At 49.0% G+C, this 23,889-nt stretch overlaps 1 protein-coding gene and 1 long non-coding RNA gene across 2 annotated transcripts; one reads left to right on the plus strand and one right to left on the minus strand.

Annotated features, from left to right (window-relative positions):
* Positions 1-151: 151 nt before the first annotated feature.
* Positions 152-18,279, minus strand: LOC148055266 (uncharacterized). Its single transcript, XR_015705684.1, has 4 exons — positions 18,214-18,279; positions 1,803-1,897; positions 1,631-1,710; positions 152-1,430 (listed from the first exon to the last, which is right to left on the minus strand). It is a non-coding gene; the product is annotated as an uncharacterized LOC148055266 (long non-coding RNA).
* Positions 18,280-21,615: 3,336 nt separating this feature from the next.
* Positions 21,616-23,825, plus strand: AVPR1B (arginine vasopressin receptor 1B). Its single transcript, XM_009465579.1, has 2 exons — positions 21,616-22,597; positions 23,518-23,825. The coding sequence occupies exons 1-2, from the start codon at positions 21,616-21,618 to the stop codon at positions 23,823-23,825; spliced, it is 1,290 nt and encodes a 429-aa protein (XP_009463854.1).
* The last annotated feature ends 64 nt before the right edge of the window (positions 23,826-23,889 follow it).

Raw genomic sequence — 23,889 nt, forward strand, 5'->3', positions numbered from 1 at the left:
CTGTGTCAGCGCTGTTCTCCCACAGAGAAGCAGAGGACTATAATTTCTTCACATCAAGTCAATAATTCTGTTTTTGCTCCTTATCTGTTTGTACACATAGAACTGGAAGTTCTACTATGAACTACTTTAATTACTCAGGCCTGTTTAATTACTTTAATTACTCAGGCTAGTTCATCTCAACCAGGCATCAGCTTGAAATAAAAAGTGAGCCAGCTTTTAAGTAAGTTCAGTCCTTTTTTTTTTTTTTTTTTGACAATAAAGAAGTTGTAGGTATTATATACAAAGTAAACAAACATCATCTATTGCCCCAGCTGTCATGAATGTTACCAAACAAACTAATCATATCTAGGGCTACTTCTATTCTTTCTATCTGAAATTAAAAAGAAAACTGACTCAGCAGTTTATGGTAGAGCCACTGCTCCTTATTCACAAGGCGCTAATGTTTTGGGTTAAGTTTCCAAGGATGACCCTGTGTAGGGAAATACTTTCCAGGTTGATAGATATGTCTAACACTAAACAGCTGGCACAAAACCAGATCAATATTTCTAGAAACGCTCCCAAGTACTTCACCCCACCCAAAGCTTCGTTTGAAATAAGACAGCTCAGGTCTCTATGGGTTTTTTGTTTTCTCTGTACTCTTTGACATACAAGATACATATGTTGTAGCGCAACCCTGGAATCTGTTTTGAATCATTTGGAAAGCAATGATTGCAAGGCATTTGGTATAATAATGCTGAATATTAAGACAGATAACTTCCAGAATGAATATATCAGCAGGATTCAGCTTCCCGATAGATCTATGGTCAGTCTGATGCAGAAGAAGCCGGGTAGCTGTTGTCATCTTTGGTAAGGATTTCACAGTGAAATTTTACGTGATCTTTGCTGTGCAGCCAATGAAGTCAAAAGCAGAGCACAAAGCTGAAAAACAAGAACCGAGTCCTAAGGCCTTTCTCTTCTACTCATTAAAGGTACACAAGGCAAGTAATTAAAGAACTTCAGTGTCTCTAATCGGATCTGGTTTTATTCAGAAGGGACTGAACACCAGGCAAAGGGTCTTAAAATTTAGACTCAAAGTCAGTGTTTCCGCAAGACTTCCCAAGTCTCCTGGCGCTAACAGCGCAGCCGAAATGGTGCAGCTGGCGTTAATGCCCACGGTATTGCATCTGCCACGGGGTGCTCAGCGGTCACACAATGTACCAGGCCCGGTCCCAGCAGCTCTGCAGCTATAAGACATTGTGTAATACAGACTTGTAGGGTCAGGGTCGCAGACTTGTTTGGAGGAACACACTTGAAAGTAGAATTCCAAAAGCCACTGAGGATAAATAACTTTGATTTGATTTTTAAGTCACAGGAACCTGTGTAATCATGCTGCCATTGATGGTCAACCATTTTCTTTCCTGCAATGGATGATCTGCAGTGCACAATACTAGCTGGAGGGGTAAGAGAAAGTCATAGCAAGACAGTGATAAATTGATTCCCCTTCAAATTAAATAAGACTTACTAGAAAAAGCACATTTAAATATTCTTCATTATTCCAGTACAGATTAATGCCTAATCATAACCTCACATTTATGTAACACCATTCATCCCAAAGTGCTTTACAATGACAAACAGTTAAAAATTCTTTTACCATTGAACTGCAGCCAACTCCAGGATGCAAAGCAGCTGCCAAGTAGACAGCATGCTGCAAGGACCATGGTAAGCATCATTCTGTAATGAAATTCAGTATGTGATCTCTATCAGTACAAACCAATATGTTGATTATTGAGGGAGGTTCAACTTGAAAGACACTCTCTCCTTACACAGCCTGGAATGCAGTTCATCCACTTCAAGCCAGCTGACAGATGGGTCACCTCTCTGAGGACAGAGTCCCAGGGCTTGAATCTGAGAGAGAGTCCTATGATAAGAGACAGAAATTACTAAGCTATCTTTGATTTTCTGCTCTTCTCTCCGGCATGCAAGAGTGGGCATGCTTTTTAAAGTCAAGTAAAGTAGCCATTTATTATAAATCACCCAATTACTGTGCCGTGAGAGGTCATTGTTACATATTTTATTACATTTGCAGTCTGTGTGGTTTCTGAAAGCATACCCCAAGGAACAGTGCGTATCCCAAGTAAACAGCCTTTGTGTGCTATTATTTGGATTAAGGGAGTGTCTACAGGCTAGCATAGCATAACAGCCACTGGTGCCTATTGTGCAAGAAACTGTACGAGCATAGCGACTTGTAGGCTCGGAGAACTCGCACTGTAAACAAAGCAGCCCAGGGATGGTAAGGGAACGGCATCACTGGCTCTATCAGAGATCAGAGGTAAAGCCCAAACTCTGTAAGCCTGAAAAGGAGCCTCCTTAGTTCCAAGGCTACAACAGAGAACCGAGCTGTGCCTGTTCCTGCAGCTATGGATCACTGCGTCCTATTCCAAGAGGCATTTGCAAGTCTATGAATAGATTCAGCTCTTCCAGCACACATACTCAATCATCTCATACTTAAAGCAAGGATCCTTCTCTATGCCAGTGTTTCTGGATTTCTGTTGCGTTATTAGGTGTTTCTCTTGCTCTAGCATACAAAGTGGATGTAGCCTCTAGCCAAATACCCGTAAGCAGCCTACAAAGAGAACAGGTTATTCCAAACCTGTATAGATACAGCATTCATAGAACCGAGAGGCGTGCTCTTCAATTTATGCAGTATACAAGAATGACAAGAGAGAAAAGCAGGATGCCTGCCTTGAACATCTCCTGTGAAATGAACTCCAAGTTGTTGATGCACCACCCAAAATTCCCTCTTCTCAGCAGGAAATATCAACTATGCTGCTCTCTGCAAAAGCATCAGCATTTCCAAGCAGCTATTAGCCAGGGGGACATTTTAGCTGCTTTGCTGTCTGCAGTGTCTCTTGTCATCTTGCATGCATGACACAAGCTTAACAAAGTGAGTCTGCACTCTATCGATTTCTCATTAGAAAGCATGCCTCACATTTTGGACAGCAATGAGGGGAGAAAAAAAAAAAAACAACAGGGAACAAAGCTGGTCAAATAGAAGCCAAACAAAATCTCTGGTGCTTCACTTCTTATGTCATCCGAATGCTGACAGCTTGATGTCTCTGGGTAATGCCACACAAGGGAAATTAGCACCATAGCACTCAGGCACTGCCATCTGCATGTCAACGTATGCAGAAATTTGTGCAGGCAGTTATAAAGCAAGACTGATAAAAAGATTGATCTTTTCCATTTCTCCAACTACACTTATTTCCTGAAGGAAAGTGCTAATTAAAAATAACCCAGTATCGCTCCAACGTAACTGCAGCCACCCTAGGATTCTTCCCTGCTGTGCTATGGCAGAAGCTTATTAGTTCATCCCATTCTAGCATATGGCCTGTTCTGGAATAGGAAATTTCCACTAACAGAGGAGACAATGCTGGAAATACAGGTGTTTTGGGACTCTCAACTTATATAGGAACATAAAACCAAAAAGAAGCTGGTCCTGTGTCTACTGGGCACATCGGACAGTTCCATACGCAAAAGCAAGCTAGTAAGAATTAAATTTAAAAAAAAATTCATCTGATTTTGCCTCTCCCTATCATCTGACTGCATCTCAGAGCCAATGCCATGCTCCAGCAACAGACTGCCCAGATAAGCAAAGCAGTTTTGGGACCAAAGGACACCGAGAAAACTGGGAATACGAAGCTCACATGCCCTTTGTCTACGCCTTTTAGAGGTTTTGCCACTAGCTGTTCTTTTATTACAAATGTATTTGTCTTAATTTTAAGAAGTTTAAGTATATATTTAATTCCAAGACTAGCAAAGATTCAACAAGAATGAATCTGCTATGCTTATAGAACATCCCCAGAAAGCTTTTTCAGCAGACATTGGCAATGGCAGAGCTACGAGAGAGCGTGCAGCAAGCTGCTTTGGATGTGAAGAGTGCCAGTCTTCGCTGTGAGTGTTGCAAGCAGACTTTGGCCTAAATTAAAAAACACAGTGTGTGAAGCTAGAGACCCAAAAACTTTTAAAGACCAGCATAGATAGGATCTATACCCAAAACAGGACTAAGAATGCACCTTCAAAAACCATGTATTTGAGTAAAACTATGTGCTAGGCTACTATGCTAGACAGAAAATCCAGGCCCTTTCAATTACAGAATTTTAAAACCGCTTTAGAGCCCCTTGCTTTGACCAATTCACTTATTCTCGATTCATCACTGTGTAAGTGGACACAGAGAGAGAAGTAGATGGTTTTAGACCACCAGAATACCAAAGCTGCAATAGTTCCCTCACAGGGTGGTCAATGAAGCCAACACAGATAATTATTTGGTTAAAAATGCAGATGGAATAACACAGGGTCACATTTGAGAGAAGATTGTGAAAGCTACTGCAGATTCACCCGAGCATCCACTGGGATGTTAATGAGCGCCTAAAATATTTGGAAAAAATTAAGCAATCGGCTCTTGTGCAAAGGCCCATCACAAGACTTTCCACAATGTCGCTCTGCTTTTTATTGGACCCCACTGAATTTTACTCTGTAAAGTGAATTTTACTCTACTTCAAATTTCACCCAAAGTCCAAATTACTTTCTTTGCAGCTTAGAATTTAAAGTTCAGATAAATACATTTTTTCATCTCACCCGCTACCAGGAGGCAGCATTCATGAGTGTATATTCAGCAAAGTATGTCCATTATTTTATTCCAGTCCTTATGGGAAATCAAAAATTAAAAAACTGCTTAAAAGCACCTGGCACTGGCCGCTATAAGAAACCTCTTACCTTATTAACTGGATCCTCGCTCTGACTTGATACAAACACACCAGCGATGCATGAACTGGAATTGCTCCTTACCTCTGTGCCACTCTGATGGAAGATTCTCAGCAAATTGAGCAGCACTTGCTGTAAGTCAACCACTAAATTCATAGGCCTTAATAACAAGCCGCTTTGGACAGTGGCAGGCGCTTTGATAACAACCTGCCACTCTTCCCGCATCACTTGAGCCTCTTCTTGCTCCTGCCAGGGGGTTCAAAAAGCGGGCGCTGATGGCTTTGGCATTAATTGTAGTGTACGTTGCCAGGCCTGACGACAGAAGCAGCATTACTTTCCCCTCCCAATGCCTTGCTAGTGTATTTAAAGCAGTCACATCTCATCATACACTATAATGGCTAGCAAGAGGTGCCAGGTGGATCCAAGCCTGCCATTTTCCAAAGCCCAAGGGAAAGCAGCACAGTTATCCCCATGGTCTGTCCCTAATAATAAGTTTGATTTTATAGTCTGTATTCTCCCCAGCCTCCCTGCAGAGATCAAAGACAGCTATGTTTGGGTGTGTGCATGCACATACATGCATGGAGAAGACATTAATTATGGTCTGAAAATTTCTCTGCTAGAAAAAGAACTGGTTCCCTCTTTGTCACTTACCTCTCCCCCACAAACACTCATGCTGGTCCAATTTGCTCCTTGAAAACAACCTTGGATTGCAAATGACTTAGGGATAAGAGGCATCAACCAAGTATATCTTGGCTGAGAAACGTGTGCTTTGAAGAGCAGAAACTCAACACCAAAACAGGCTTTGATGCCATAGCACAGACCCAGTGACTTGTTTCTTAAGCTTTGCCTTCCCTGCTCAGCGAGAGGCGAGACCAGCAGTCATGTTTGTGGCTAAGTGACTGTTTCACTGGGTTGCTAATTTCATAGACGCTGCTGATGGTATGATCGGGGAAAAATCAGGAAGCCATCATTTTCCTTTTGCTGGTTTGGTTACAAGAAGGGAACAGTGCTGGGAACTCACACATGATGCCACAGGACTCTCACCTCGGATTACAAGTCAAAACTCTGCCTAATAAGAGTTAAGGAGAAGCATCCCTTCAGCCAAGAACTGCACAGAGTTTTGACATCATCTCCTGGCCACTGCTAGAAAGGCCAAGGGGAACACCCTCCCGGAGGGATCACAGCCTGAGCCGCTGCTTTACATCTCAGAGGAGAGTCGGTGGGGCCATGGTGGCCACCAACAGGCAAAGCCAACCCAGGATATTTCCCGGGATGCAGCATTTCACAGCACGGGCACCCTGCCAGCGCGGCATCGCCTTTGCAGACCGCCACACAACACCACGCAGCTGGGCTGTTGCTGGTCAGGACACAGACCAACGTCATGAACAGTCTTGTTTCTTTTGCTCCTGCAAGGGAGGCTGCTGTTTGCAAGATGTGGCTTCTGAGGGGGTGTAACAAAGCAGTAGGAGGGGAAGTATAAAGTACAGGTTTAGTCGGGTGAATCCATCAAGCCTGCAAGGTCTGTGCACACCTTCGCAAATTGACCCCAGGTGCTGAACCGGTTGGAATGCGCTCAGGGGAAAAAGGTGTATAAAAAGTTGACAAGACTCACCCTTTCTCTCACTGGAGAGGTGGGGAGGCTGGCTTTGTGGCAAGCGATGTCTGGGCATGCCAACCTGAGCAGGAAAGCACGTTTGTGCCACTCAAAAGATGGGTATTGCTATGCCTGAGCACACTGCTGGTCCCTCTAACTCATACGCATGCCTTTGCCTTAGCTAAGGCTTCAGGAGACAACTGTCTATATTCCTACAGTGCTTGAACACCCCAGTATCTTGCCGGATAGCTATCCTATGCTTCCAGAGCTCCGCTAATAGGTTTTGTATAGTTTCTAAGCCAAACAGGAGCACTTCTGCCTCCCTTGCTACCTTCCAAATTTCTTTGTAAAACAGACAATCCGATTCCTTCCTCTTCCCATTTTTAAACACAAACCAGTAATTGTTTCATGATAAATAACAAGTGTTTCATGCTCAAACCGGCCTTTTTTTTTTTTTTTTTTGCTGGTGTAACTTGCTGCTAGCCCATTGCCCGCAAAAGACCCCTTTCTCAGCCCCTGCATATACCCAGCTGTACCCTCAGATGCCCCTTCAGGATTCTCACGGCGCTGAGGTACACCAGAGGTGACGCTGTCCCTGTTGCCGAGGTCCCACAGCTTGACATCCTGCTGAAGTTATCACTGAAAAAGCATCATCGTAAGATCACCGCCATCACAAATTGTGCCCCACACATCAAACGCCGCCTCCAGCTGGCAGAGTCCCACAGCCAGCGCAGGACCGAGGGTGCTGCCTTTAACCAAGGCGGGTCCCTGCAGAAGGAGGCTGAAGCACACAAATAAGCAGGGCCGGGGGTCATACAGCAAATGCACACGTGTGTATGTTCCACAGTGATCTGGGGGTCTTCCAGCTCTGGGTCTCGGCACAATAGCCAAGAGGCCACAGAAACCATAGAATAAGAGACACCAGCATTACGCTCAACAAATTTGCATTTACCGATAACAGAAAATCCAACTGAGTTTATAACTTCAGCCAATTCTAAAGACAGAAAGGTTCCTCAACACAACACTAAGTATTTAATTCTCTGACAACAGGGGGAAATAAAGATAGCAGGGAAAAAGCAAGAGCTCACTATCAATGGAAACAGAGAAAGGGATGCTGATATTTTAAGGCATTCACCTTTGGGTTATAAGCCGCTTATCTCAGACTGCTACATATGTGGTCTCCTTGGGAACCGAGTCAGACAATAAATCAGATGTGCCAACATTTATCAGAAGCTCCAACTGGCCAAAAACATCAGCTCTCCTCAGAATGCCAGATCGGTTTTGCAAGATGCAGGGCCAAGCCTGGAGTCACTCCTGAGGCACGCAGCAGGGGTAAGAAACGCCGCTATTAAACTCGAAAGAAGCGTTGCTTGTATTCCTCCTCGAGCCACGGGCTGCGTCAGAAGCTTCAGAGGAAGGCGAAAAGAGAAAAAAATCAACCTGGCATTGCGTAGGCATGCTTACTGCACACATCAGGACAACATCTGCATATCATGTGCCCAGTCAGCCACAAAATAACCCTACCCGTTCTCCTCCCAGTTTGAAGCATGGAAGAGATTATTCTTGTCTTAGTCTGAACAGGGGAAAAAAAAAATAAAAAAAGCAATATATGGATGGAGTAGCAGTAGGAATAAAAACAGCTTGAGGAAAGTCAGCAAGATCAGCATATGAATATTCTCTAACTGCAACTCTCCTGCCAGACACAAGGAAAAAAATCCAGACATTTCACATGTGCGAAAACAAACAAAACAATCTCAACCAAATCTCTCTTTAAAACTGGTGAAATTTCCCAACCAGTTCCAAAATGTTTAGCTGCTTATGTGTAACCAAAAGAATGTCATGGCAGCCGTTCTCGGGGCAAAGACCTCTGTCTCACTTACAAGGGATTTGGCCAGGAATTAACTACTGGGAGAGCGATGGCAGCAACGCCACTTGGCGAGACTTATTTATCCAGAAATCCTGACCCTGGTGGCATCAGACACACTTTGGTGGGCATGCGATGTGATAACTGACCCATGGACTAGGAGCAAACATTTTCAGCAGCAGTACCAGGGGAACTGGGTAAAAACAGTGCCCACATCTGCTCACGACACAGCTTTACACAGCCCAAAAGAGGAAAAAGTCGTCATCCTTTCCCTTGAAGACGGTGAAGTGACTCAAGCAATATACATCTCTTTAAAAAAATAAGTAAAACAGCTTACACCTGGTATGGCCACATGCTGGCAACCGTACTTGTCAAGAGTGACAATCCCTGACCCCTGTCCAAGCGCAGCCATGACGGTACCAGCTCCCTGGCTATCAGAGCCCCACGGCAACGCGTCTTGGAGCGCATCCGAGCGCAACCACAGCCGGAACAGATGGGATTGAATGGTGCGGCCAGTTGAACCGCAGCCCCCGCACCCTCTGAACGCGTCCCTGCCGAGCTGCAGTGCTCATAAGCGAGAAAGCTACACCGCAGCCCCCTCCCTCATCCCAGCGCTTTCAGAAACTGCAAAAACGATTTCCAGCGTCTGCCTGCAGCCACGTCTGAAAGGGGAGCAGCAGACCGAGGGGTAATTCCCTGCCACTTGTGGTGAAACCAGAGAGGCCCCCGGGGCAGCAGAGGAGCTGGAGAGGTTTTGTCCTACCCGGGAGCAGCCTGACCAGCCAGCTTCGGCCTATTTTTAACCTCACTGCCAGCGTGTCCGCCGTCTGCGTGGGGCAATGACAGACCCCGGCCCTCACCCCCGCCCGGACCCCCCCGGCCCCGCCGCGCCCCGCCGGCAGCCGGCACCACGGCGCCACCTGCCGGAGCGCGGGGGGAGCGCGCCCGGGCGCGGAGAGACGGCGACTGCAATGGCCTTGGCAATTCTCTTCTTTTCCTTTCTCTTTTTTTTCTTTCTTTCTTCTTTTTAAGACCATGATCGTGGGTAGAAATATGGCCTGATTGGGCCAGCATAGTTCAGTGGCACTTCTGCACGAAACGCAGCCCCAGTATCTGACAGTGCCGGGACGGAGGGGAGAGCACCGCTTTTGAGAAAATCAGTCTGCATCAGGCAGGCGATCTAATTCACAACTCGCATCTTTCTCTTTCTACGTGAATTGCAGCTGAACCCCTTCTGAGGTCATTCTCCATTAGTAAAATAAGAAATCAGGAGAAAAATAAAGCCTGCAGAGTCTCAGAAATGGTTCATTTAAAGTCTTTGCTGAAGCTTTCTTCTGGTTAGTCTTTTGATTTTACAAACTTTTTTGCAGCTGTGTTTTGACTTTTGGTGAAAGGCAGATTTTCCATAGCCACAAACAGCTTCAAAATACCGTAACTGCCATTACCTCTCCTTCACTGGCCAAACCAAGACAATCCCTGGAGAATATGACTGGGACTCGGCTTCCCGTTGGCAGACCTCTTCTCTTGGAATTTGTGCTGAAGTTCAGTGCATACTTACCAGTCTGGTTTCCCTCAGAAGTGCCATCAAGTGAATAATAGGTAGTGGAGAGCCATTTAAATCCAATTACGTAACTCCTTACCTATTTCCAGGCTATCAAAAAAAGAAAACAGCTATGGAGGGGTCATCCAGAGAGAAGGCAGAGGTAATCACAGCATCAGGATTTAAGAACATCCAAAAATGGTGCTCACAATTTAACAAGCTTTGATTTAAGTTTGCATCCACTATGCAGCACTGAGCTTTTCAGGAAACAAGCAATCGTTGGGGACCACGTGGGAACAACTACTTAAAACAGTCTTTCCCCATAGCAATTCTACTCCCTTTTTTCTGTCCCTTTCTTTCCTTCGATCATACTGTGCATTTGAAAAGCAAAAAAAGGCAGTTACCTAGGATGTCAGAAAGGTTGTGCTGTTTTACTGTGTTTCAGGTTGGATGCTTGAGCTTATCTTAAATTTCCCAGGCTGGAGTGGTCATTGCTGCTGCTTGGCCAAGAAGGTTACAAACAGTTCCCAGTGTGGCTGTGCCCCAGCAAATACTTATTGACTGTTCTTGCTTTCGCCTTGCTCCACAGAGGAGCTCATTAGCGCCTCAGCCCTTCACCATGAACACGGAGTCTCCAGAGACCCCAGCAGACCGGGAAGAACCTCGAGGGATGAAATCAGGAGCTACCCAGGCTCCTGCCCCAGGAAGGGCTGGTGCAGGACCGGCCGAGACCTCTTCTGGACTCGGCTGACCAGCTCGGGTCTAAGCCATCTCATGCCTTACTCCAGTCCGCCCCACAAAAGCGGAATTGTTGAGCTGATTCACTTTGATTTCCTCCATTAACAACCAGCCTGCCTGAAGTGAAGCAAAACCAAGCAAATGAGGTGAAGAATGAGGTTTTCAGAGGAGGCAGTCAGGTCCCCATCATTAACACTTTTTAAACATTTCCCAACACTCTCATTGCATTTCTCTCTCTGGTGACAGACTCTGCTGCTGCTTCACTTGTCTCCAAGCTGAGGTCCAAGACAAAACAACAATAAAATTCTGCATTTAATCTCACACGGCCTCCCAGCAGTACACACTTTGTTGGAACTTATTAACCAGCTCCCAGCTTGTTCCCTGCATAATCAGTTTGTACTTCAAAGTCCCTGCTAGCACACAGAGCTAAATGATGGTGTTAAATTCACTCATGTATAAAATTAATTAGTTTTGGGGCAGGACAGTGGATATTGGTTGTCAGAAGTTGGGATATTAGTTGAATGGGGTTGCCCAGGGCTCTGGGGACCTTTGTAACTTCCCAAGCAATACCTCGTGCTCTTCTATCCTGAACGTGGTCTTTCAAGTGGGGCAGATGAGAAGAGCACGGTGGCTCCCTGCAGCGATGTGTTCAGGAATAGGAGAATTATCCTTGAGCGGAGCAAAAGGCTGCACTTGCTCCCGTTAAAGGCAGAGGGACTGCTCCCACACTAAATGAACGCTTGTAAGATCAAGACGTGTTAAGCCAGATGCCAATTGCTGCTGCAGAAGTCACCCAGCATTATAATTGCCCTCAAAACCGCTGCACTGTCAGGGCTGCTCTGCTCTCCAGCCAGGGGTGGCTGAGGTGTCCAGCAAGGTGGCTCAAGGCCAAGTTTCCCAAGAGGTTGTTAGTTGAATCTCGGGTTCGTTAAGACCCCAGCCTGGCTGCTGGGCCGAGCAGGGGGTTCTCTTACACACAAATCACCAGGAGGGAAAAGAGCATCTGGCTCATCACCTGCTGCAGCAGCAAGCCCAGGTCACACCAGTTAGCTGTCCCTTTTCCTCTGCATCTCTGGTTTCCTTGTAGGATAATCCTTTCCCAATTAGCTTTTGAGGACTTAGACATTAATTTAATTATTTTTAAGTCTCACCATCGAAGCTAACAATCCGAGAGACCCTGGACCCATGAGGCATCAGGGGCAGGCTCAAGCCTCTGTGCCTCGCTTGGCTAAACACAAGGGGTTTAGCCGTGGTTTTCACATTTCATTTTAATCCAACAGTTAGCTGTAAATCCACCCCCCTCACTGAGGCTGTGCTTGCTCTCACCTCGGTGTGACAGGCACGAGGCTTTGTTAAGCCGCAGGGTGGGATTTGATGCCCTGAATTGATACGAATGATCTGCACGGAGAGCCAACAGCTCTTTGGGTTATAGTCCCAGGACACGCCAGCCCCAAACGCCTGCCAGACTCAATGGCGATCTCCCTTTGGTGCTCAAGAGTAAGACAAAAGCTTAGACATAACCAGGCACAGGCTAGCTACTAAACACAAGCAAATACAGGGCTTTGAAAGGCCCGTGGCAGAACCGCGTACACAAATTCCCATCGAATTTGGAAACAACAGGACTATGATGAGAGCACGCCATCTCTCATTTTTCTGTTTTGCCAAACAAAACCCCATAAAACCTCAAAAAAACAAGGCACAACAACCCCCAAGCATCTACCCATCCCTCCCACCCTAAGCACGCGCTGTGATTCCCCGGGCTCACCCGCTTCTGCGGCCAACGCCGTGTGTGAGCTCCCCTGAAGACGGGATGCAGAACAGATGTAATTATTTTGTTACTGCTATGGCAATATCCATATTCTCATGCCCATACAGAAACCCTAAAGAAAAAAATCACCCCTTGATGCTTGACCTGCATGTTAATTTGGTTCATTTTCTAGACAACAGCAGCTCAGTGAGACAGGGAGATAATGTAAAGGCCGATGAAGAAATCCATTGATTTCAGTCTGTGGTTTCCCTACCAGCAGGCTCTCACTACAGACTGATGATTTGCTTGCATGATGAAGTGATAATCCATTCCAGCCAAAAATACTGGTCCACAGATCATCTGAATTGTAAGTGATAAAGCTATGCATTTGGCAGGTTCCAAAATGTCATTATTCAGAGACACAGGGCAACATTTCCCATTTGCAGCAGTGCTAAGTACATCCTCATGGCCTTTCAAATCTGTTGTGCAAATGCATATGAAAATAGCTTAAGAGATGCCTTGGCAATTAGCACTGCACATGCAGGGAAGAGTCAGAGACAAAGCAATTGTCTGGTAGTCTTAAACGGTGTTCTTCGGAGGCACACAAACCAGACTGCCACAGACTGATCCAACCTTCGACTAAAATAACCCCTTCCATCGATGATCTGCCTGAAAAGCGAGAGTGATACTCCTGCCACACTTCTACCTTCGTTCGCCATTATCAGGCACTTAAAGGCACGAAGTCAGATACTTAAAATCCATTTCTGAGGAGGGGGCAGAATCATTTCTATTCCACGCTGCTTGAATGCCTTATTGGACAACCAGTATGAAGTGAAACAAGTTGCTGTTACAAGAGCTCTAGATTGTTAGCTTTACCATCAAAGCAACCAACCATTCTTAGTCACAACTGCTGTCTCCCCAGAGGAGTCCTGGTCTACAAGGAGATCATCAAAAATAGATGGGCAATCTTCCTACTTTGTAGACCAAAAATACCAGTTTCTGCCAGTTCTTCACAAGAGCCCAAAAGGAATCTGAGGTTGAACTTCAGGTTAAAAAAAAAATAAAAATTGAGATGCAGAAGAATATTCAGATGTTTATCAGTGGATCTTTGGGAGGTTTAAACTTGATTTCCCATTGAGTTGAGCAATCCCCTGCACACTGGAGCCCACACCCGAGCGAGATGACAAACACACCCCCTCTAACGCTAACGTGAGCGTGCACAATCCTAAGTTCTCACCGCAAGTGTCCATTCAACATCCCAGGTGCTGGGGAATGGCGTCCATGGGGTCTTCAAACTTACGCAGGGCAGAGCAACAGGGACAACACAGCTCTGCACCGTGCTGCAGCTGCTGCTGGGTGCAGAATACGTCCCGCAGAGCCTGCCCCGGCCGACAGCACGGGTCCCTGCACCGGCCCTTTTGCCTCAGCGCTGCTGCTGCCAGTGACGGGTCTGGGCTGCCTGATCTGACCCCAGCCATCCATCTCCCAGGCAGGCAGTACATTATGTGCAGCCGCTGTACTTTATCACCTTCTCCTCAGACACCCCACATCGGGAGAGGATTAAACAGCATTAACTGCCTTCCCAAAGGCTCCCGTCCTGCTGCTCTGCCTGCCAGAGAACTGAGACGAGAGCGGTTTGAGGATTAACTACTCTTGTCCTAACCAGAGAACAAAGAGGTGGTGGGTGGGTGCTAATGAAGCTGCAAGGGAAGGGCTCATTGCACTTGTGCAAGCCCTTAGAGCTGGTGCCTGTTTCCAAACAGGACCTGGCAGTGGCGATGGCAGTGCCGCAGCCTCAGGCAGAGCGGGCTGGCGGGCAGGGGAAGGACTCAGGCTGCACCAGGGCAGGTTTAGCTTGGATATTAGGAAAAACTTCACCGAAAGGGCAGTCAGGCACTGGCCCAGGCTGCCCAGGGAAGGGGTTGAGTCTCCATCCCTGGAGGTATTTAAAAGGCTGGTAGACATGGTGCTTAAGGACATGGTTTAGTGGCGGACTTGGCAGCGATAGGTTAACTGTTGGACTTGATGATCTTACGGGTCTTTTCCGACCTTAATGATTCTATGACTCCCTGGCGGGGCGCCACCTCTCATAAACCCACTGCTGGTGTCCAAAGGGCTGAAGCTGCACCTCCCAGTTGACACCAGGGAAATCCGCTCCCCTGGGTCACGGTCAGGACAGATCTCGGGCAGCATCTCCTTCAGCAGGCAGAGCTGTGGTGCTCTCCAGCCTCCACGGGTTCTCCTCCTTCCTCTGGGACCTCCACCCTGGCAATTCCTGCGACAGCAGGGATCATCAGCGCACAGTAATGAACCGCAGATGCCCAAGAATCAAAAGCTACAGCAAGAAACTGCCAAACAAACCCATCATCCCAGCGTAACAACTCCATCAACACTACAAGGATCTTCTGCCCACAGCAATTTAATTAGGAGAACCAGACAGCACATTTAGAGCACAGCTTTCTGCTTGGTTTGCAAGAACTGCAGCACAGGGAGGAGGCAGACCGTCAGGGCTATGTTTCCTAGGAGATTTTCACACACTAAGATGGCAGGGATAAAAAAAATAAAAAGACCCACATTTCATGCAAGCTGAAGGTAGTAATTCCTCTGGCACTTCTGATCTGTTAAGCATGTCGAGCTAAACTACTAGTGAAACTACAATAACGTGCTTTAATTGGGCTTATTTTGTCCTATTCTCCACATATGCAAAAGGGCAGCAAGAAAAGGAAAGAAGTTGCTCAAACAGCTTAAAAAAAAGCAGCACATCTAGTAGCAGTACTTCTAGTGGCCACGAACTTGTCTCTCAGCGCCTTAAAGTCCCTTAGATGGACGGTTCAAGAGCTTTCAGGGTAATAATGTCATGGCAGGTAAGAAATAGCCAGTGTTTTAACTGAATGATATAGGCTGACCTCGGTGCTGGTCCCACCGCAGCAGCTGCACAATCCCAGAGAAGTTTCCCTGAATTTGGGCATAACCTGGGCCTGACTACCAAACAGGCAAGAACAACCCTTCATCATGAAGCCTTGAACTTTGCTTTAGCAGGGAGAGTACAGATCACTGCAGACGTTTTCCCTATGATTCATCATCTTCTAACACATTGTCCTGAAACAGCTGCTCCTCTCCTTTCATAATCCTGATTGATGCCTCCCTTACCTGGAAGGCAATGGGTTTGGGTAACTGCAGTGTTTCCATCAGGCAAGAAGGGGAACGTAGACAAGCAGATCTGAGGTCACGGAAAGGTGCTTGTTCACTTCCCCCCCGTATTGAGATTTTCAGTTAAGCATATCTTAAATCCTGCGCTCTCCTTTGTCTGCCCCGAAGGGGAGAGAGGGGGGTGAGAGCAGCAGTTGCCCTCCCACCCCAGCATCCCTGTGCCCAGGGACACTCTTGCAACCCCAATTCCCACTGCGGATGGGGAAGGTGACTGGGCTGAAGCGGCTGTCGGTGCTGATGCCCGAAGCAGCGGCCCCGCCGTGAGCCGCCTGCGGGGCCAGCGCTGCCAGCCCGGCCCCATGCAAACCTGTCCCCACGCAGCCATGCTTGGACTGGAGCCTGGGAGTTATCCGTGTGACCAGTGCAAATGTCCTAGCGAGGCGTTTATTAAAAATAACGCGAAACATCTCACCTTTATAGGCTGTAGGGCCTGAAAATCCCCTTGCACAGATCAGCCCTCCACTGTATAAAGCAAAATACAAAACCTAAAGAAAGCACCTTTCCCAGCCTGGCCGCGGTGTCACTGCTGCCTTGGTGGGACTTCTGACCCGGGTGAATTCTCCTGTCCCCGCTGCCTGCCAGGCAGCTGTTAACCAGCCTGTCTGTCTGTCCACACCAGAGCTAACAGACATATATTTTCCCCACAGCAGCCTGTCAGTAGAGGACAAGAAAAAGCCATTTGTTTCCAGCCTCGAAATGTAATTTTGTTTTTTTTATTATTGATTTTAAGGTTGTAAATGTTCTGGCTGTGTCTGGTTTTTAAATGCTAATGATGATAACAGCAAAAGGAGATGAGGGAGTGGGGAAGGAAATTGAAGCATTTCACAGCTACCAAAGTCTTTAAACATCCCTGGCCATACAAGGAAACCAACAGGGAGAACATAAGGATGATAAACAAGTAATTTGCTATCTTGGAGATGCCTGTAGCTTCAATTTTTCCTCTGGCAGTTGCCTCTACTTAAGCAGACTGTTCCCACACACATGGGTCAAATGAAAAGACACAGGAAAAAAGTAAACTGGAATAGAGTTATCAGCTGTAATAACACCCCAGGATTGGATTTATTTTTATCCAACAGAAATCCCTTGGTACCCTTCACCAGCCTGCAAGGCATTTCAGGATCACCTTCCAGAGCCTGCCAGGGAGAGGAGGCCGGTCCAGCCCCACCGGCGCAGGCTGGCTTGCCTCCGCAGGGTTTGGGGGGCACATCGGCTTCTGGGCATGGTTTTGGGAGGCTCGGGGTGCTTGGGCAGGCAGGGCTGTCCCCAAACAGCAGAGACACCAGGAGCAGCGTGGAGGACGAAGGGAGCGATGCTCTGAGGCAAGCTGGGCTGAGTCAGTCACAGCTTGGACACGGCGCCTCCAGGGACAGCAGCTCAGCCCCCCAAATTTATGTCCAAGGCAGTGTTTTTAAGCACCGATACTTTAAACTTTAGTTCTTTAATGCAACACTGTCAGCTCTCGTTATTCCGCTTGCCAATTTTTACAGCTTCACATGGATTTTCCATTAAAATCAAAACTGCTTGTTCTGCCTAGCAATGTCCCTAACAGGCACCGCTCTGGGGCATTTGCCATGTGTTTAGCATATTTATTTATGCATCCAGACATGCTCTCTAATATTAAGCAGCAGAGGTTTTAATTAAATGGAAAAAACAAATCTGAATGAGGGAAAAGGGGGAGGAAAAGGGGAGACTGACTGACACATCTGGCTTATAATTACCTTAAAATTATAGAAGCTCCTGTCTTCAGCTCCCAGAGCTGTATGACAGATATTGCTGCCCAATTACACAGCAGAGTTTTCTCTCTCCAGAGGGTAATGGGAGTCACAGTGCAAGTGTTGAACCAGGTGTCCATTTAGAGACAGTTTAATATTTTGGGGCATTTCACATGGTATCAGGACGGACCAGGGCTGTGCTAAATCCTTCAGCACCCCCAGTGACGGGGGCAATCACGTGCTCTGCTTGATGACCACACTGCAGAGAAATTTGTTTCCCTACTAAGGCAGACGTGGTCACTTTTCTGACAACCATTGCAAGCAGCAAAAATCAAATCATATCAAGTTTTCAGCTTCCAAACTCCCCAAGTCTGAGAAAAAACAAAGGACAGTCCTACATAGAGTTAAGTCAGTAGCAAGAGCGAGCTAGGCTTTTAAAGGTCCTGAAGCCTTTAAGAACTGGAAAGTCTCAGCAGTTTATATTTTCAGGAGGTGGGAGTCATTCATGGCTTCATTTTGACAGAGAGTTGGCATTAAAAGTAGCTTTAGATACCAGGAACTCCCAGCCCTCATCCCTGCCGTCTGTCTTTCCAAGGAGATGAGCCCAAGCTGCTATAAAGTGGTTGCAACGCCATTAATTTTACAGCATCTGAACCAGCACAAAATGACCAAATCTTGCCTTTTCCTGACCTGAACCATGAAAAACATCTTGGTGATTAAATGCTAAGGACAGAAGGCAGACCGAGTATGCTTTGTGCTATCAGCAATGTAAGTTTAACACCATCGCATACCACAAATAAAACATTTATGTTGAAAGGTGAGCCAAATCAGTATTTAAACCCAAGCCAACAAATTTTATTTATTTATTTAACCAACAAGCTACCCACAAAGCAAAGTAACCAGCTACTGCACCAAATGACTTAGCAATCACAAAACCTCTGTGTCTGTGCTCTACAGTAAAAGAACATAGGATGCCAGCTGGTAATAGAAACAGCATGTTATGTGCTATGCTTCACACTGTATTGATATTACCAGCTGCCAAAAATGAGCTATGTAATACAGTATTACCTTGACAAACCAAATGTTAAGAGCTTAGAAATCCAGTTACATGGTTCCATACCTCAGCATCACACCTAGAGGGAAAGGAGGAAACACAGCCCTTGCAACAGCAGCTTTCCCAGTGCTTCAGGGCTCAGGTCACCCTGCAGCAGCAATCCCCAGCAGCACAGCGCCCTAAGGGGCTCTGGTACTGCACCAGGCACGCAAACCACCATAGCACAAAAAGCTGCATTACCAAAAACCAGCAGCACTCTCCCCACCCTGCAACACCCACCCCAGCCTCTGCTCCCCCAGGGCTTGGCTTTATGGGAAACAGCCTAAAGAGCTGCAGCTGGGGCTGGGCTGGGCTGGGCTGGGCTGGGCTGGGCTGGGCTGGGCTCTGGGGCTGGGCTGGGCTCTGGGGCTGGGCTGAACTGGGCTCTGGGGCTGGGCTCTGGGGCTGGGCTGGGCTGGGCTCTGGGGCTGGGCTCTGGGGCTGGGCTGGGCTGGACTGGGCTGAGCTCTGGGGCTGGGCTGGGCTGGGCTCTGGGGCTGGGCTCTGGGGCTGGGCTGGGCTGGGCTCTGGGGCTGGACTGGACTGGGCTGGGCAGAGCTGGGCTGGGCTGGGCAGGGCACAGCAGGGCAGGGCAGGGCAGGGCTGCCCGGGCACAGCTGGGCACAGCTGGGCCATCACCTCCCAGGGGCTCCCAGAGCACTAAACAAACCAGCACCGCGCTCAGCGAGTAATTCCCGAGCTGCTTAGTTGGAGAACCCAGCTATGGTTTTGCTGAAACACGTATAGCCTGGCAATACTAGTGATGTGTCGAAACGTTCAGGAAACCAATGAAAGAAAATGAGTTTATTTTTTAATCCATCAGCTTGAAAAATTTCCTTGCTGTGATAATCTCTCTCTCTAAAGAAAACAAATTTCTATTTTCCAAGGATCATTTTTCTTTTGTGAATTAGCTTCACTTTCCTCTAAGTGCCTTTGCAGAAGTATTCTCCCCACAACTAAACTTAGGTCAATCTGGAGTAAAAGCTCTAACTCCAAAGGAATTGCTCCCAAATCAAACTGGTGCCAATGAAAGCCGAGTCTGTCCTCAAAACGCTTTAAATATTTCTTTCTCTCTGCAGAATCGGCCTCTCCATCTCTGCCTTCCTCTTAGCTTTCCATTGCTTTGTAGGTTTTTTTTGCACTACCCTCTATTAATCTTCCAGAAAATCAGCTGTCTGATCACAAATATAGAAAATTACATTATTCACTGAAATACCTTCCTGTCTCTAGCTCCAGCACCTCAGCCAGGCACTCTCCTGTGATGGGTACTTTATATCCATAGGGTCTCTCATAAGGACGAACGTCTTTTAATTAGATACAAACTGCGCTCATTTATGGTTATTAGAGGGGATCTGCAAATCTTTATTCAGCAAATAACAGCCGCCTTACAGGCAACTTAATTGTAATATCACAGCCAGTGAGCTAGAGCAGGCTCTGCAAGCAGCAAAGCCCGTGGCGAGCAGACAAGCGCGAGGAAGAAGCCCGCGTTTCTTTTGTTTGCTGCTGTCGCCTTTCCCCAGCAGAGAAAGGGAAAACAGTTGGCAATAGATGAGTGGCTTCATTGCTTATTGACATAATTCAATAGCCAGTAGGGGAAATACAAAGCCTTAATGTTGCAAAACAAAAGTGAAATTGTATATGTGTACGCCTATATTTGTATACGTATGCAATGAAAATATTTTGCAATCGCACGCCAGGTGGGAAGACACACTGAAGGCGCAAACCAGAACGGGAAGGGAAGATCGGGAAGAGGCAGGCGAGCAGTGCCCGAGCTCCCGGCCCCGCGCGCAGCCGCAGCTCTGCCGAGGCAGGCGAGACGCAAAAATCTGTATTTTCAGCCACGCAACTGATGATAGTGCATTCGTCCTTTGACGGCGGGTGTTTCTGCTGTCCATCGCCTTTCCTCTGCCTCACACCACACCTTTGCACGAAGTCTGCGATTGCCGGGGCCTCTTCAGCTCACTTCTCCCCATCAGCTTGTCCTTTCCTATGAATTTTTTCCAGGTTCTGTGTGGATGAGAGATAGGGCAAATAGTGACGACCCGAGGCAGAGGCGGCTCTGCGGATGAGCAGGAGGATCCTGCTCCCCGCCTTCGGGGTGGCTTTGTGTCAGATGGAGCAAAACGGCAGCGTTTAGCTAAGGACTAAGCAGGCAGACTTGGGCTTTTGCCGTGTCTCAGGGACAATCTCCATCCCCTTCCTACACAGAAGGAAAGGCACAGCAGATCAAGCCAGGCAGCCTCACGATGTGGTGCCAGTAAATGATGTTTCCACCGACTTTGCTGTGGGGCTGAGACCCAGCTGCACAAAGCCGATGGATGTCTGACTCCTGCTGCTCTGGTGGACCCACGCCCCCTTGTCCCCCCATGCCCAGGCTCTCGGGACACAGGCTTCTTCTTCTGGGCCAGGAGAAGCCAAGGGCAGAGATCCGGCGGGGTCTGACTAGCAGGGACAGTGCAAACCAAGGGCAGAGCATCCGTAGCCCTGATGCTGCAAGAAGAGGGGACGCTGGGGACAAGGACGGGAGGATTCCCAGCCTTCGCCTCTTGCCCAGAAACTGCAAATTGGTAAAAGCCGCTGGCAAAGCCCAGGGATTGCAGCTCCCGAGAGCACGGCAGGAGGGGCACCGGCTCTCCCCTGCCCTTTGCGCAGCGGCAGAGCCGGCGTGGCGGAGCCAGGAGGCTGGGGCCAGCCAGGGAGGGGGGCTGCCAGGCTATAAAGCCCAGACCTGGGCAGGCAGTGTTCACATGCACACACACAGCGACCGAGAGCCACCGCCAGCAGACGGCCGCCCCGCTTCCTGCAGAGACACGGGTGCTCGGGCACCGCTCACCTGACTTGTACTATTCTTGGAATGAAAAGGCGAAAGAGATGCAGCCTCTGTAGTGCTTTCTGTTACTTTTGCTGTACTAGAAAGAGGCAACAAAGAGGACCCCTCTTCCCCCTTCAATTTACCAGCACAGCGGGGAGAGAGGACGTGCAAGATGAGCAGTCTAGGGAGAAATGGGGATTTGGGAATGTTTAGTGCAGCTGAAAGAAAGATCAAGGACTGAACCAAGGGCTCTTGCACCTCTTTGCTTATCGGGAAAATTTGCACAGAGCAGCCCAGCCAGAGAGGGCAATTGCAGCTGCGCAGCACAGGATTAGCGTGATGCTGAGCTGCACAAGGGAGAGGAGGTGACAACCTGTGCCGGTGGGGGGGACCGCAGGAGGAGGCATGTCCAGCCCCGCCGGCCGGGGGCAGAGGAGCTGGTGCAGTGGTGCTCAGGGCAGCACTGACCCCGAGAGCGCAGCCCTGGGGAGGCAGGGAAGGGTTTAACAGGCCATCAGAGACGAGGGTTATAGCTGCCTGTGCTCCTGCAGAGCTTCCCAAAGGGATGGAGCCAGGCTGGGGCTGGAACAGCACTCATCGCAGCCGGCCTGGGCACAGCCAGGGGCTGCTGAGCCCCCAGACCCTGGCAGGGGACCCCAACCTGACTCTCTTCCACACCCGGGATGAGGAGCTGGCCAAGGCAGAGATCGGGGTGCTGGCCACCATCCTGGCTATAGCGACTGTAGGCAATGTGGGGGTGCTGCTGGCAATGTACCGCCTGAGGAAGAAGATGAGCCGGATGCATCTCTTCATCTTGCACCTGGGGCTGACTGACCTGGGCGTTGCGCTCTTTCAGGTGCTGCCGCAGATGATCTGGGAGGTGACGTACCGCTTCTTGGGGCCGGACCCACTCTGCAGGGCAGTCAAGTACCTGCAGGTGCTGAGCATGTTCGCCTCCACCTACATGCTCATCGTGATGACGCTGGACCGCTACATGGCCGTGTGCCACCCGCTGCGCACCCTGCAGCAGCCCAGCCGCCAGGCCTACGTGATGATCGGGGCTACGTGGCTGCTCAGCTGCCTGCTCAGCCTGCCCCAGATCTTCATCTTCTCCCTGCGGGAGGTGCGCCAGGGCTCGGGGGTGCTGGACTGCTGGGCAGACTTCAGGTACCCGTGGGGAGCCCGAGCCTACATCACCTGGACCACACTGTGCATCTTCATCCTGCCCGTGGGCATCCTCACCGTCTGCTACAGCCTCATCTGCTATGAGATCTGCAAGAACCTCAAGGGCAAGACCCAGAGCGGTGCCCCCAGCACGGGGGGGCCCACAGCGGCAGCTGCTCCTCCTGCTCCCTGCTCCTCCGAGAAGAGCAGGCAATGCCCCAGCGGGCAGCCCTCGCGGGTGAGCAGTGTGCGCACCATCTCCCGTGCCAAGATCCGCACAGTGAAGATGACCTTTGTCATTGTGGTGGCCTACATCGCCTGCTGGGCACCGTTTTTCAGCATGCAGATGTGGTCGGTGTGGGACGAGGATGCTCCTGATGACGGTGAGTAGCAGTGGGGATGCTGGGCTGCAGCCCACAGCAGGCGCAGAGCCCCGGGCACCCGAGGCACGCAGCATGCCCGTTGCATTTTTCACAAACAAGAGCTGTCTTCTTTCGTCATTTTAAAAATCACGCGGAAGGCTACAGATTTGCCCCCCAGTAGTATTTATGGAAAAGTTTGCAGAGTCAAATCATTGCTTTCACCAGAAAAAACACTGAAAATCAATGGCTTCTGACCATCGTAAAGATGTTGTGGGAACATCTTTGCCCTGTGTGTCTCTTCCCTCACGTGGGAAGTTGCTTCTGGAGTTGCTGTGTCTGGTATGTGACTGCACAGAGGGTTTTCACTGTGCCTGCTGCTCCCCCCTCCGCCGGGACTGCCCCGCGGAGCAGCCGTGCTGCTGGAGCAGCTTCTTTGCATGCAGCATCGAGTGCCCCTGAGGCTTTTGCTGAGCCAGCTGCAGAGGTTGCAGAAGTGGATTTCTCATTTCATAGGTTGACTTTTTCTGGAAATTTTCAGTAGCTCTCCTAGCCTGTTTGTTGGTAGAAGGAACTTTATCCAAGATTGAAAGGCCTCTGGGAGATGCTTTGGGCAGCCAGCAGGCTGAAGGAACGTCCAAAAGCTGCTGGGTCTCATCTCCCGGCACTCTCCCTGAGGACGTGCTCCAGCACATCCCTGTCACTGTACATCACCCATCTGCAGCCCTCAGCCAAGGGCAGAGCCTGGCTCTGCCTGCCGCGCTGCAAACTCTCCTACCCAAAGAAATGCCAGTCAGATGGGATGGGAATGGGATAGGAATGGGACAAAGCACACGTGTCCGAGCCAAAGAGAGCCCCCAGGGTCCTGCCCATTGCACACTGAGACCCTGCCCAGACCATGCCCAGCCTGGTGGATGTTTCAGCTCTCTCCCTTGCCTTCCCAGAGTCCACCAACGTGGCTTTCACCATCACCATGCTGCTGGCCAGCCTCAGCAGCTGCTGCAACCCCTGGATTTACATGTTCTTCAGCGGGCATCTGCTCCAGAACGCAGCACAGTGCCTGTCCTGCTGGGGTGGCCCCCGGCCCGGGCTGCGGCGACAGGCCTCCACCGGGAGCCTCTGCAGCAGGAAAACCACCATCCTGAGCCACAGCCACCACGCCAGCACCGCCGGCCTCCCCCTGCACGGCGGCAGCACCAAGGACTTCTGCCCACCCTGTGAGGAGGTGGTGACCGAGTCGGGCACGCTCTAGGCTGCAGCGGTGGCCAGACCCTGGGTGCATCCCTCTGCTGAGGACAGCTGCCACCAGATGTGAC

Source organism: Nipponia nippon, unplaced genomic scaffold (assembly GCF_047370975.1).
Source record: "Nipponia nippon isolate SJK-2023a ecotype South Korea unplaced genomic scaffold, ASM4737097v1 scaffold_25, whole genome shotgun sequence".
Lineage (NCBI taxonomy): Eukaryota > Metazoa > Chordata > Aves > Pelecaniformes > Threskiornithidae > Nipponia > Nipponia nippon.